This window comes from Berghia stephanieae, chromosome 1 (genome assembly GCF_034508935.2).
Source record: "Berghia stephanieae isolate SIO BIC M18660-M18661 chromosome 1, UCSD_Bste_1.3, whole genome shotgun sequence".
Classification (NCBI taxonomy): domain Eukaryota; kingdom Metazoa; phylum Mollusca; class Gastropoda; order Nudibranchia; family Aeolidiidae; genus Berghia; species Berghia stephanieae.
Window position 1 is genome coordinate 113,049,134 of NC_088360.1, and position 15,530 is coordinate 113,064,663.

At 34.0% G+C, this 15,530-nt stretch overlaps 2 protein-coding genes across 3 annotated transcripts in view; one reads left to right on the top strand and one right to left on the bottom strand.

The window, feature by feature from the left end:
• Positions 1 to 10,047, bottom strand: part of LOC144962760 (glycogen debranching enzyme-like) — a 53,105-nt gene extending 43,058 nt beyond the window's left edge. Inside the window, exon 1 of one of the 2 annotated variants that reach the window (XM_078895995.1) lies at positions 9,957 to 10,047. The gene's annotated coding sequence lies outside the window, so the exon portion shown is untranslated. The remainder of the gene's footprint in view (positions 1 to 9,956) is intronic. The other variant, XM_078895994.1, reaches the window with a different exon arrangement.
• Positions 10,048 to 10,070: 23 nt separating this feature from the next.
• On the top strand, positions 10,071 to 15,530 carry LOC144962763 (uncharacterized). The gene is made up of 2 exons (XM_078896000.1): positions 10,071 to 10,410; positions 13,216 to 15,530. The coding sequence occupies exons 1-2, from the start codon at positions 10,375 to 10,377 to the stop codon at positions 13,981 to 13,983; spliced, it is 804 nt and encodes a 267-aa protein (XP_078752126.1). The 5' UTR covers positions 10,071 to 10,374; the 3' UTR covers positions 13,984 to 15,530.

Here is a 15,530-nt window from a genome sequence, read left to right on the forward strand (position 1 = left end):
GGTCTTATTTATAAAGTGCAGAAACTTTGCAAATAAACGGATAAGATAGGGATTCATTCGATTCGAAAAGTGGAACACAAAAGCAGAATTTGCGAATGCCCGGTCCAGACATAAGCGTTATGGTCTTATTTATAAAGTGCAGAAACTTTGCAAATAAACGGACAAGATAGAGATTCATTCGATTCGAAAAGTGGAACACAAAAGCAGAATTTGCGAATGCCCGGTCCAGACATAAGCGTTATGGTCTTATTTATAAAGTGCAGAAACTTTGCAAATAAACGGATAAGATAGGGATTCATTCGATTCGAAAAGTGGAACACAAAAGCAGAATTTGCGAATGCCCGGTCCAGACATAAGCGTTATGGTCTTATTTATAAAGTGCAGAAACTTTGCAAATAAACGGATAAGATAGGGATTCATTCGATTCGAAAAGTGGAACACAAAAGCAGAATTTGCGAATGCCCGGTCCAGACATAAGCGTTATGGTCTTATTTATAAAGTGCAGAAACTTTGCAAAATATAAACGGACAAGATAGAGATTCATTCGATTCGAAAAGTGGAACACAAAAGCAGAATTTGCGAATGCCCGGTCCAGACATAAGCGTTATGGTCTTATTTATAAAGTGCAGAAACTTTGCAAATAAACGGATAAGATAGAGATTCATTCGATACGAAAAGTGGAACACAAAAGCAGAATTTGCGAATGCCCGGTCCAGACATAAGTGTTATGGTCTTATTTATAAAATCTAGAAACTTTGAAAATAAACGGACAAGATAGAGATTCATTCGATTCGAAAAGTGGAACACAAAAGCAGAATTTGCGAATGCCCGGTCCATACATAAGCGTTATGGTCTTATTTATAAAGTGCAGAAACTTTGCAAATAAACGGATAAGATAGAGATTCATTCGATTCGAAAAGTGGAACACAAAAGCAGAATTTGCGAATGCCCGTTCCAGACATAAGCGTTATGGTCTTATTTATAAAGTGCAGAAACTTTGCAAATAAACGGATAAGATAGAAATTCATTCGATTCGAAAAGTGGAACACAAAAGCAGAATTTGCGAATGCCCGGTCCAGACATAAGCGTTATGGTCTTATTTATAAAGTGCAGAAACTTTGCAAATAAACGGATAAGATAGAGATTCATTCGATTCGAAAAGTGGAACACAAAAGCAGAATTTGCGAATGCCCGGTCCAGACATAAGCGTTATGGTCTTATTTATAAAGTGCAGAAACTTTGCAAATAAACTGAAAAAAACAGATTAATTCTAATCGAACAGTGGAACACAAAGGCAGAATTTGCGAACAACCGGTCCAGACATAAGCGTTATGGTCTTATTTATAAAATCTAGAAACTTTGCAAATAAACGGATAAAATAGAGATTAATTCGATTCGAAAAGTGGAACACAAAAGCAGAATTTGCGAATGCCCAGTCCAGACATAAGCGTTATGGTCTTATTTATAAAATCTAGAAACTTTGCAAATAAACGGATAAAATAGAGATTAATTCGATTCGAAAAGTGGAACACAAAAGCAGAATTTGCGAATGCCCGGTCCAGACATAAGAGTTATGGTCTTATTAATAAAATGCAGAAACTTTGCAAATAAACGGATAGACTAGATATTAATTCGATTCGAAAAGTGGAACACAAAAGCAGAATTTGCGAATGCCCGGTCCAGACATAAGCGCTATGGTCTTATTTTAAAGTGCAGAAAATTTGGAAATAAACGGATAAGATAGAGATTAATTCGATTCGAAAAGTGGAACACAAAAGCAGAATTTGTGAATACCCGGTCCAGGCATAAGCGTCATGGTCTTGTTTAAATGAAACAATGCCATTTAAAAAAATATATGGTCAATGAGTAATTAAGCTAAATATGCTGAGTTCAAATAGATAACTTGATCTGTGAATTTTTTTTATAATTAGCTGTTTTTATTCTCCATCATTTAGGTTATGTGATTAAGTTTATAATTGAAATACAGACTTTATCTCACTTATCAATGTTTTGCAATAAAGGAGAGTGTGAGTGAACCTGAGCAAAGGAAATTATTTGAGAGAGTGATATTTATCATGCTTTTCAGTTTGTAGTTGAATTCTAGAATGGATTCTTTATAGTTCTCATTGATTGTATGTCAGTATGTCAGTCTTTAGGACACTGATTACCCTAATGCGGCCACAATTTACAATGTGACGGCCACAAGCCCGTAAAACGCAGAGTGGGGTATTGGTGTTTGCAAGTAATGCTATGGTTTTAATAGGATATCTGTCTCCTATTAAAATACATTCCTGTGTTGGATTTTGGATTAAATTCATGTCTTCTTCGGATTTTGGGATATTTAATTTTCATGGATTGTGATTGTGATTTTCAAGACTATTAATGTAAGTAAATGCCCAAATAGATATTTTTATTCATTTATTCTTTATTTATTTTTTTTAGTTTTGTTTTGTTTTGAAGCATTTATTATAAGAAATATTGTACATATGCACTTATACACCAAAGACTATATCCTTTCAACTGCTTATTATTATTATTATTATTATTATTATTATTATTATTATTATTATTATTATTATTGTTATTATTATTATTATTATTATATATAATAATAATAATAATAATAATAATAATAATAATAATAATAATAATAATAATAATAATAATAATAATAATAATAATAATAATAATTAATAATAAGTGCATTGAGTGAAATCCCAATCATGGTTGCCCAAATAAAACTGGCGCTAGAATCCCGACTACCTGTCTAAACGAATGTTGTTTGTACGATACATACTAACTACACGTTCAATATCGGGGGCAGAAAATATACGTTTGGTTTTATGAAATTAAAACAGTAGTCCCACATTGTTCTTTGATGTTATTTGTGGTTGCATTTGCTTTGAAACTTACACATTATATTGTGTTACATTGTTTAAAAAATATTTCTGGTACTCGTATGCATGTGTAGTCAACGGACCACCGGTCAATCGTGTTCTTTATTATTTTATTATTAATTTTGGCTTGACATCTTACATATGTGAATTTGACAGGTTGTTATGGATGGTAATTATAACATTAAGTGATTTTTAAACATTTTTACGGCGTTTTAAATGTCTTTCTTGCATTCATTGCCAAGCACCTCCACTTTTCTGTTACTATTTTAACGATCAGCTGATTTTCTCTTGCCTCCCCTTTAATTTCGCGGACTTTTTTCAGAACGAGGCGTGGGAGTGGCTAATACGTACAATAATAATAATAATAATAATAATAATAATAATAATAATAATAATAATAATAATAATAATAATAATAATAATAATAATAATAATAATAATAATAATAAAAAAAAATTTTTTTTAAATAATGATGATAATAATAATAATAATAATAATAATAAATATAATATAATAATAATAATAATAATAATAATAATAATAAATAATAAGAAGAAGAAGAAGAAGAAGAAGAAGAAGAAGAAGAAGAAGAACAAGAACAACAACAACAATATTAATAACAATAACAATAATAATATTACCATCATCACTACTACCCCAATCCTCACCGTTACCACCACCACCATTACCATTATCACTACCACTATCACCATCACTTTTACATTTCCAACCAATTTTTCTCATTAAAAAAAAAAATAAAAAAAAAAAAAAAATTTAATCTTTTAGAAACTTGAGAACATCTTTCAATAATTGAATTTTTTAAATTCATACATAGACATGTGCTCTCTCTCTCTCTCTCTCTCTCTCTCTCTCTCTCTCTCTCTCTCTCTCTCTCTCTCTCTCTCTCTCTCTCTCTCTCGTGGAGAACGAAATAATGCGTTAATCAAGCCACAAAATAAATTATTTACTCTAACATTGAAAGAGGGAAGAACTTTGTTTCCTACAAATAATCCAGTTGTGCTCAATTATACGTTAAATAAAACTTGGCAAAATTACACTCATAACTAAAATAGCAACTGTTGTAACCACTTAACATATCGTAGAATAATACTCAATCAAGTTGTCTATGAAGGTGAAAAACTGAATGAAATGAAGAATGGAGAGAAAAATGAAGATAAAATAGTAAGCAAGAGAATATGTAAAGAGGGAGAGAAGGAGTGAGGAAGAGGGAGAAAGAAGAGAGAGAGAGAGAGAGAGAGAGAGAGAGAGAGAGAGAGAGAGAGAGAGAGAGAGAGAGAAGAGAGAGAAGAGAGAAGAGAGAGAGAGAGGAGAGAGAGAGAGAGAGAGAGAGAGAGAGAGAGAGAGAGAGAGAGAGAGAGAGGGAGAGAGAGAGAGAGAGAGAGAGAGGGAGAAAGAGAGAGAGAGAATACCTGAGTGCTGTGTCTGTGTGTGTGCGTTTTTTATTGTAGGCAAGTGTGTGAGTGTGACAGTAGTGCACAATGGTGGGGCTTAAGTCTGGGTAGTAACAAATGAAACTCGACATTAGGATGAAACAGTAGGAGGCGGAGATGGGGAGAACAAAATGGATAATAAATCCCCAGGGTTGCATGTCACATTCTGCCCGAAAAGACGACGTGTTATACATACTTGTTTTGAACCCAAATAGTTTCAAACCTCACAAAATTTGAAAAAAAAACAGAGCTCTTCATAATATGTTGGACAGAAGTATACAGTTTTGGATGCAAATACAGTGACTGTTTAATTGTTATATCTTTCGCATCTTAATATTCATGCTTTCATCTCCATTGTTAATTTGCTGATTTAACAAAGAAGACAATTTTTAATCTTTTAGAAACTTGAGAACATCTTTCCATAATTGATTTTTTTAAATACATACATAGACATGTGCACTCTCTCTCTCTCTCTCTCTCTCTCTCTCTCTCTCTCTCTCTCTCTCTCTCTCTCTCTCTCTCTCTCTCTCGTGGAGAACGAAATAATGCGTTAATCAAGCCACAAAATAAATTATTTACTCTAACATTGAAAGAGGGAAGAACTTTGTTTCCTACAAATAATCCAGTTGTGCTCAATTATACGTTAAATAAAACTTGACAAAATTACACTCATAACTAAAATAACAACTATTCTAACCACTTAACATATCGTAGAATAACCCTCAGTTGAAAATCAAGTTGTCTATGAAGGTGAAAAACTGAATGAAATGAAGAATGGAGAGAAAAATGAAGATAAAATGGTAAGCAAGAGAATATGTAAAGAGGGAGAGAAGGAGTGAGGCAGAGGGAGAAAGAAAAGAGAGAGAGAGAGAAAGAGAGAGAGAGAGAGAGAGAGAGATATATATATATATATATATATATATATATATATATATATATATATATTATATATAATATAATATATATATATATTATATATAATATAATATATATATATATATATATATATATAGAGAGAGAGAGAGAGAGAGAGAGAGAGAGAGAGAGAGAGAGAGAGAGAGAGAGAGAGAGAGAGAGAGAGACAGACAGACAGACAGACAGACAGACAGAGTGAGAGTGAATGAGTGCGAGAGAGTGAGAGAGAGAGAGAGAGAGAGGGAGAGAGAGAGAGAGAGAGAGAGAGAGAGAGAGAGAGAGAGAGAGAGAGAGAGAGAGAGAGAGAGAGAGAGAGAGAGAGAGTGAGAGAGAGAGAGATCTTCAAGCAGTAAAAGTTACAGTATTGAAAGTGATGAAAACAAATAAAGCAAAACGAATTAACTAATAAATATGAAAATAAAATCAGTTTCATATAAAACTTCTTTCAGCTTATCCTACTTTTTGCAAGGTGGCCATAATGAATGTCACATCTCCATGCATCTCGGTTCATAGCATCATCTTCCTCCAAGCCCAGTTCTTTCATATCATCCTTTACCCTATCCAACCATCTAGTCTTTGGGCATCCCTTTATTCATTTCCCGCTAATTGTATATCCAATACTTTCCTTCCCACATACTCCCTCTCTCGTCTCTTAACATGTCCGAACTATTTCAATCTATCTTCTCTCATCTTTATTGATACATTCTTCACTGCAGTCAACTTTCGAATTAGTTCATTTCTCACTTTATCTTTTTTTGTCCAAGTGACCATCTCAAAATCCTCATTTCTACCACCTCAACTTCTTTATCTTGATTCTTTGTTGTAGCTGCTGTCTCTAATCCATACAGAATTGCTAGTCTTATAACAGATGTATATAATTTTCCGTTCAGCTTTGTGGAAATTCGATTGTCACACATGACTCCTGTTACCTTCCTCCAATTATTCCAGCCTGCCTGGATCCTCTTCTTAACCTCCACCTGGTACATCCTCTTCTCCTATATTTATCGGTGGTCCTGCTCTCTGTTGTCAGATGCACAAATACTCTGTCTTCGATATGCTTACCCATAATTCCCTCCTTTCCAACACCCATCTCCAGCCCTCCAGTTCCTTTTCTGCCTCAGCTTTTGTATCATTCAAAAGTACTTCGTCATCCACATACATCATGTTCCATGCCGCCTTCATATCGAATGTGTTCTGTGAGAAAATCCATTACTATTGCAAACAGCAGTGGGCTGAGAGCAGATCTCTGGTGTAATCCTACTCTTACACTAAATGGTTCAGTTGAGCCAACAGCTATCCTTACCACTGTCTTGTTTCCTTTGTACATATCTTGGATAACTTTGATATATTTCTCTGTTACCCCCTTTGCTCTTAGACAGTACTACATTTCTTCTCTTGGTACCCTATCATATGCTTTCTCCAGTTCAATGAACACACAATGTAACTCTCTTTGTTTTTCAATATACTTCTCTGCATTCACTTTTAGAGCAAATAAAGCATTCATTGTACTTTTACTATCAACAAATCCAAACTGCTCTTCACTTATTTCTATATCTTTTCGAATCCTTTTGTTGATTACTCTTTCCTAATTCTTCATTGTGCGGCTAATTAACTTGATGCCCCTATGGTTGCCACATTCTTGAACATCTCCCTTAATTTTATATATGGGGATCAACATACTTTTGTCCATTCTTCTGGCATATTTTCTTTCTGTAAGATGTCATTGGATAACTGTACCAGAAAATTTAACCCTTCATCTCCAAGGGATTTCCAGACTTCTGCTGGTATCTCATCTGGTCCAACTGCTTTCCCCCTTTTCATCTTGCGCACTGCATCCACACCTCATTCTTGCTTATCTCATCTACTATCTTCTCTTTAGTTTGAATAACTGCACTTCTCCTCTCCCTGTCATTCTCTTCATTCATTAGGTATTCGTAGTATGTTTTCCATCGTGCTCTGATGTCTTCATCTCTGCCCAATACTCTTCCATTCTCATATTTGATAATATTAATATTTTCTATATCTCTCCTATTCTTGTCCCTCTGTTTCACTATTCTTAACATATTTTTCTGCCCTTCTTTACTTTCTAATTGCTAATACATAGCTCTGAGTGCCTCGGACTTTGCTTTTGCAATGACTCTTTTTGCTTCTCTCTTTGCCTGTTTATATTCATCTACTTTCATAGCATCCCTATTTGTATCCATGTTCCTCCTTGCTTCCCTCTTTTTCCTTATTGCTTCTTGAACTTCTTCATTCCACCACCAACTTTTCTTCTTCCCGAGCTCACCCCTAGCTCTTCTTTGGCCACTTCACGGATTGTATCAGCGGTTATTTTCCATTCCTTACGGGAATCAATTCCTAGTCTTCCTTTCATCTTTGAAGCAAATATTTCTCTTTGCCCTTCCTCTTTTAGTTTCCACTATCATGCTTTTCCTTCACTTCGTTTCTCTTTTACCCTCCTCTTTCCAAATGCCACTTTTGTAAAAACAATCTTATGTTGCACTACCACTCTCTCTCACCGCAAACTGCCACAATCTGATACTTCCTTCAAATTTCTCTTCCAGCACAACATGTAATCCACTTCTGTCTTTCTCCCACCACTTGAATACGTCACTCTGTTCTCATCTTCTTTTCTAAAATATGTATTTAATATTGCCAGATCCATCCTTGTTGCAAATCTTACAATATCTTCACCTTCTGCCATATCCAAACCTTCCCAACCATCTCTCCTCTCCGTTTTTTTCTTTCTCCAATGGTGTACATTCAAGTCCTCACAGAAGAAAACTCTTTCTGATTTGTCGAACATTTCATCTCAATCTCCTTCCAAAATTCCTCCTCCTTGTTTTGCATACAACCTGTCTGGGGTGAGTTTCATATAAAACAACTTTTTGGAAATATATCAGACTATATGACAATCTGCAATAAGAGCTGTCAGAAGCCTAGGTACCAAAAATCATACAAATTTGGAGTGTTTTTGCCCTACTACAGTCAACATGTGCTGTTAACTTTGTTCGGTGATTAAGTAACGCGAATTGAACAAAATGGTACATCTAAAGCTCCGTTTATTGTTAAACTTGTGTTGAGTTTGTTCAAATAATTGACTGTCCATTTTTTGAAAACATTAATAATATTTCTTTAAAAATTGGCTTTTATTTTCTCTATATATTGCATTAGATTTATTCTATTGTGATGTCCCTTTACGTAGTGCAGAGATATCCATGGATTTATTTGTGTTTGTATACATTTGGAGACTGCCACTTAGTCTTTGATTAGGTGGTGACGTTGATTCAGATTTTAGTGGAGATCCTCATTTTGGTGGCTGCGTTTACTTCAGTGAAAATATTGTATTTATTAATCTATTTCACAACAATTGACGCTGAAAGCAGGGTGGAAAAAAAAAATATTCACTGCAGTATGATAAAGTGCCTGAAAAAGATGTAGGCCTACATACACATACAAAGTCAATTGATTTGAATTGTTGAGATCGACATATTTACAACTCTGATAAACCAAACTGTAACTGTCCATAATAACAATGTTAAACCAAACCATAAATGCATTTGGTTATCAGACCTAAAAATATGTGCATGTCGGCTGAGATCAAAAGGCTGACTGGGACATGATAAACTTTTCAGTGATATCATTTTTATCCCTGTGACTTAAATAGAAACATAAACGGCTTCAAGTGAATTTGGACGTTACACAGAAATGGATCGGACTACATGAATTCTACATGAATGCAAGTTTGTATTAATTATGATCAAGAGGGTGGTCTGCACATTTTGACATTGAATACAAAAGAAATGGCGTACACTCATTTGCAGGTCAGATAACCTCATTCATTATGCGCTAATTATTGTAATGGAAATCTCAAAAAATGACGCAATATATTGTCCATTACAATAATGTTAAAAACTAGGCCCATAATTGAGTTTGGATGTCAGACCTATATTTATATATTGATATATAACGAATTTGATATCAATCAGGTCTTTGTTATTGTTTTTTGCCATCCGTGTTTATGTGTAATTCTTACTAAAGTGTATTAACCAGACTATAAACGTTCAAGGTTACAACTTAGTTTTGTGTGGTTATCCTTTAAATTTCCGGATGGCAATGTTGTGAGTTTCTTAAGCCAAGCGCATACTATCTATGTATACATTGAAAAGAACTGATTTAAGTCTGAACTAGCAAAACTCAAATTATGGAACTGAAAATTTGTGTCGGTTTTTCTCCCTCCTTCAAGGCTGCAGAGACTGCTGAAGTCTGGGTGACCCAGTGGACTCGAGTCCGAATAACCGCAGCCAATGAGCAAACATAAATGAACGATGAAGCATGCGATTCGAATGGCATATTATGACCGAGATTAGTCGGTCTGAACTGAGTATTGCCATGCCAGGTTTACGGACCTTTTTAAAAATCATCCTTAATTTCTGACTAAAGCATCTTTTTAAAAAGAAAACAGAAAGAAAGAAAAACTAAGGAATGTAGACGTCTATGTAAATATATTGCGAGGTTTGGTGACCTTGATTCTTGATGTGATGATATCGAAATTATTTACAGCCGAAATCTAGATTTACTCTGTGCACGAACATATTTTAGATAGTTCATCAAACAAAAAAGTACGACAGACGTTCAACTGGTTTTATATTATGCGATTTTTTCTAAAATAAAAGGTTAAAAACAAACAAACCTTGCAAGACTTTCAATAAGTTGCGACCCTCATCTCAGATTCAGCCTTGACCTTTTTTGAACTCGGCTCGAGGTGGTGACCTTTATAAAGTGGGCTTGCCGGAAGTCAACTATTGACTAGGTACAGAGAGGGTAAACAACAGTACTGTGGAATAAGTGATTGAGGGATGTCATTTTTAGAAGTTGAGTCATTCCTTCAGCTTTTACTAACATTGCACAAACATTGCATTAAAAAAAGTTCCAGAACATTCACTTTTCAAAGTATATTATAAATCAGATATGCATGCACTCATCATCTAAATATTGTTGGAGTTGGAGAACATCGTAATCCATCCCATTCATCTCTACCTTGCAAACACTGCCAGTCTATAGTTATATAATAAGTATAAGTCTGGCCTATACTCAACTCTATAACAACTATGGATGAGAACATTTTTAAAAGTCATTTAATACAAGTGAGTATAAATTTACCTATTTTGCATAACCAATCTTAATTTTATAATAATTTGAAGCGGTCCCTTTTTCGCAACCGTTGCGGCAACGCTATCTAGATTATTATTTATGTTTTGGTAGCCAATTTTTTAAAATGTTGCCAATCGAAAAAGCCAAATTGTATAAAAGCCAGTTCAAAAAGACTTTTTGGGAAAAAATGTTTGCAAAAAGAGGGACAGTCACTTATTAAAACAAACGCAACCCAACACTATCTGTTGGATCAAATCCTTGAGCAGTCGGCAAGCTTACATGCCTCAATGATATGGAGATCTATCTCCGTTTAGGATCACTCATGCACAGCAGGTTTAAAGATGGGAGTTTTATCTTAGTTTCACCTGCATCATTGCATAGGAAGGAGACAGTGGATAATAGATCCATCGAGTCAGTATCCCTAACCACATAATTATGCATGTGCTTTGGCCCATGTTGTGGGTGGGGTTGACGGTTGAATTGAGAGGGGATGACCTAAGCAAAATGACAACATCCAAAATCCCCAACCTAGGCCATCATTCGGGTAGATAGAGATGATCAACAGAGGACCCCTCCCCACTGGCAAATAGAAAGGCTCAAGTACACATCCAAGGAGGGGAAGTTGGATTAGAATAACAAATGGAGTCACCCAAGGAGGGGTATTCTCTCCTACACTCTTTCTACTTTTTATAAATCACATCAAAGAAAGTCTTTGCAATAGAGTCGGGCAGTGATGTACGCAGATGACATTGTAATTCTATGCTCAGAAGAAAATGTAGGCAAAACAAGAGCTCGCATTCAATGGGGGTTATATTACTTAGAGGACTAGCTAGAATACTTGGGGATGAAGGCAGATGCCCAGAAAACAACATACACTATATTTAGTCTTTCGTACAAAACACTCAAAATGAACTCGCCAAAATATCTTTTGAGTAAAATTTGACCCTAGACTTACTTTGAAACACCATGTAGAAGAAACACAACAAAGAGGGGTCCCAAGCACACACGATTGATAAGGGAATTGGCAGTAATTTTATTATAAGGATATGGAAACATTCTAATTAGATCTTAAATTGTTACAGATATTTTGAAATAGGTGCCCATACATATCTTAATAGGTTCAAAAACGTTTATTTTAGGCAATTGCCAATGAAACTCATACAAGAATATATTTTCATCAACAAATCAAATAAGTAAAATCAATAATAAAGCAAGGCAAAAAATGAAAATAATAATGATAATAACAGCAATAATAATAATAATAATAATAATAATAATAATAATAATAATAATAATAATAAATAATAATAATAATAATAATAATAATAATAATAATAATAATAACAATAACAATAATAATAATAATAATAATAATAATAATAATAATAATAATAATAATAATAATAAAATAATAATAATAATAATAATAATAATAATAATAATAATAATAATAATAATAATGATAATAACAATAATAATAATGATAATTATAATGATGGTAATAATGATGTAAAATCATTTAAAGATTTAATTCATAGTTTTGTTATTTAATAGATTGAATTATAAATTTAGACTTTGGTACAACTCAAATAATTCACATTTTATGGATCAACATAAGATACGACATGACGACAATGATTTTTTACAATGTACAATGAGATTTGTTTACATACGATTTATATAACCATGAAATATTCTTATAGCAAGAGTAATATTATTGCCGCTACAACTACTACCACTACTGCTACCACCAGTACAACAACTACTACTACTACTACCACCACCACTACTACTACTACCACCACTACAACCACCACTACTATTACGTCTACTACATCTACAACTACTACCATCACTACTGCTACCACTACCACCACCACTACCACCACTACTACTACGACTACTACTACTACTACTACTACTACTACTACTACTACCACTACCACTACCACTACCACTACTACCCCCCCCCCCTGCTATCACTCCACAACTGCTACTACTACTACTACTACTACTATACTACTACTACTACTACTTACTACTACTACTACTACTACTACTACTACTATTACTACTACTACTACCACTTCTACTACTACTATTACTACTAATACCACCACCACCACCACTACTACTACTACTACTACTACTACTACTACTACTACTACTACTACTACTACTACTACTACTACTACTTTTACTACTACTACTACTAGGTGAAATGAGATCAAAAGATTGACCATTCAGAGTTACAAATTATGTTTCAAGAGAAAAATGGGCAGTTAGGCATAAAGGCTTCAGGCAACAGATACTTTCATTACATATATATTAATACTAATGGTAACAATATTGTTAATGATAATAATAATAATAATAATAATAATAATAATAATAATAAAAATAATAATAATAATAATGATAATGATAATAATAATATAATAATAATAATAATAATAATAATAATAATAATAATAATAATAACAATAATAATAATGATGATAATAGTAATGAATAATAATAATAATAATAATAATAATAATAATAATAATAATAATAATAATAATAATAATAATAATAATAATAATAATAATAATAATAATATATTAAGCTTTTATATAGTAGTGTGTGTCACATGGTTTTCTTGGGATCACAACCCAAATTTGAGACATCATTGATACAATCCTCTAAAATAGCAGACTCTGATTGCAGTTTTGTTTATTGGGGTTTTTTTCAGATTATTTGATTACATCTATCCCTTCATCTAATTAGTACTAACTGTATTCTCTCCAACTTTACAGGTTTTGAAAGACGAGAAAGCAAAGCCAGACAAATTTTTGTCTGATGAGGATCTGGATCTTCTGCTACAAAATGACTTGATGGAAGAGCCCAGGACATCTATTGTGGGCTATCCATCCTATCCCTTGTATAGAGAGCTGGCCAATATGCTTTATCTCTGGATGAAGAACAAACATTGTCCTGCTTTAGATCTACCCAAATTTGAACTCTTGGATGAAAAGTCATATGCAGAAGCTCGTCAAGGGACCATAAAATCCATCACACCTTTACTCGAAGGACTGGAGACACTTTCATCATTATGGTGTGACGACGAAATTAGATATCGTATAAGGGAGGTACTTATTTTATTGGGACGTAGAGGTATTCTTGATCTTTTAGGGATAAGGAAGACTGTTGGAACAAAGGAAATGTTTCCCCCTTCTCGGTCTAAATTGATGGAAACATTTTCAGCTAAACACTCTCCTAACAGTGTGTTATCAGTGGGTGCTCGGGCTTTGTCGAAACATTTTCATAGAGACGGATCATTGTCGTGGTGGGGAAATTGTACAGGAACAGATACCGCTAAGAATGACCATGCCATGGGGATAGTGAAGAATGTTTTAGATAATGCTGTTTGGATAAATATTCACTGGTTGCCCCATGATGTTTTCATTATTGAGGCTAGACAGGACCAAGGCTATGGTGCACGTTGGTCAGCAGATGGATCTTCCTTCAGAGGATTTCTAGAACCTCAGATGATTGATGGCCATGAGGTAGGGTGGCGGCATTAAAAATCTTGCACCAGGGCTTTTTTTTTTAATTAGAAAAGCACCAACTCAGTCATGATCTTGGTGTAGTCAGCTCCCTTTGAGTGTAAAAAGTTAAGGAAGGAAGCTCTTCTTGGATGGGCTTTTTATTTATGAATAATTTCTGCTTTAGTGCTACTCTTTTCTACTGATGACGTCATAACTTGGCTACCAAAGAGCCCACAGTGTTAAACCCCATATCAATCAAACCTTGAATAAATTCTGCACATACGGCATTAAACCGTTTGATGAAATCTTACATAGCTCTCGAGTTATTCAAACCTTAAATGGGTCAATAAAAAATAAAAAAACACTGTATATTATAAGTGAAATAAAACATAAATATTTATACATTCCCCTCATGAAAAATTGGGTTACAATTTTTATTTAAATTTTCAAGTAAGAGGTTAAAATGTAAATAATGCTTTGTACTCTGTGATAGCAATAATGATTGTTTTTTTACTTTGTTTTGATTTGGAAAATCATTTTATTTCTGTGATTACCTACTTTATACACAATTATACTGTACATAATGTTAGCTTGCATAAGAAATATTACATCAAATTTAAATTCAAACTTCAATCGTTACCTCCCATAGTGGACAGGGAGTTACAAACTGTGTCTTTTATCCCCTTATATCTGTTTTACAACATGGTTTCTGTCTTTGTCTTGGAATGAGATTACTTGGTTTTGTCCTGGCCCTGGCCGGAGTCCTAGCCGGGAGGGAAACAGTCAAATGCATAGTTATTGTTTTGGGAGATGATATTTTTTTCCTTGTATGTATTATTATATTTGGGGTTTTTTTTAAATGTATGATGTAAGCATTTGAGTGTATTCCTCTTTGTTGGATTTTGTGCTTGCGTCCGGATGAGACTTATAGGTGATCTCAAACTAAGTAAATTGGTGGTATGCTCTTGGAATCTACATCTGATCCCTATTTGTTCCCAGTTCCCCTATCTGTCTTACTTTTTCTTGGGTGCTTTAATTGTAATTCTAGAACTTTTTACTATCCCATTTTCTTCCTTTTTACTGACGCTGATATAACCTAAATGTGTTGCAAGCGCCGTAAAACCCTTAAAAACAAACAAACTTCAATCGTTGTGAGATATCATCAAAGACTAGCTTGGTAGTGGGCAGAGTGTTCAGCTCCTCAACCAAGAATACATTTATATACACATAATTCACAAATGTATGTGTTTCAGTTAATTGCAGAGTTTACCTGCTGAAGTAACATTATGCCATCCGAAACGGTCCTTTATTGTCATAGATTAGATTTGCTTGGATTTTACTTTTGTTTGATTGCAGTCCTCTCTACCAAAAAATAAATAACTTGACAATAAATCAGTAACGACCATCTTTCTGTTGGGCATTGTTGGTCACAACTATCGGAACCACTTGCTTTCAAGATGAGCTGACCTGAATACATTATCTTATACACACAGGACTGCAGACGATCTTGAGTTGGGCCATTGGAGTATGTTGACAATTTATTGGCATATAACTTTAAAACTGAGAGATGGGTTTTTCCCCAA

What these genes read in the sequence shown, in the direction of transcription:
- LOC144962763 (XM_078896000.1), top strand. Translation starts at nt 10,375, where the DNA reads ATGGATGAGAACATTTTTAAAAGTCATTTAATACAA. An exon ending in TTAAAAGTCATTTAATACAA is followed by an intron (nt 10,411 to 13,215) that starts GTGAGTATAAAT and finishes CCAACTTTACAG; the next exon opens with GTTTTGAAAGACGAGAAAGC.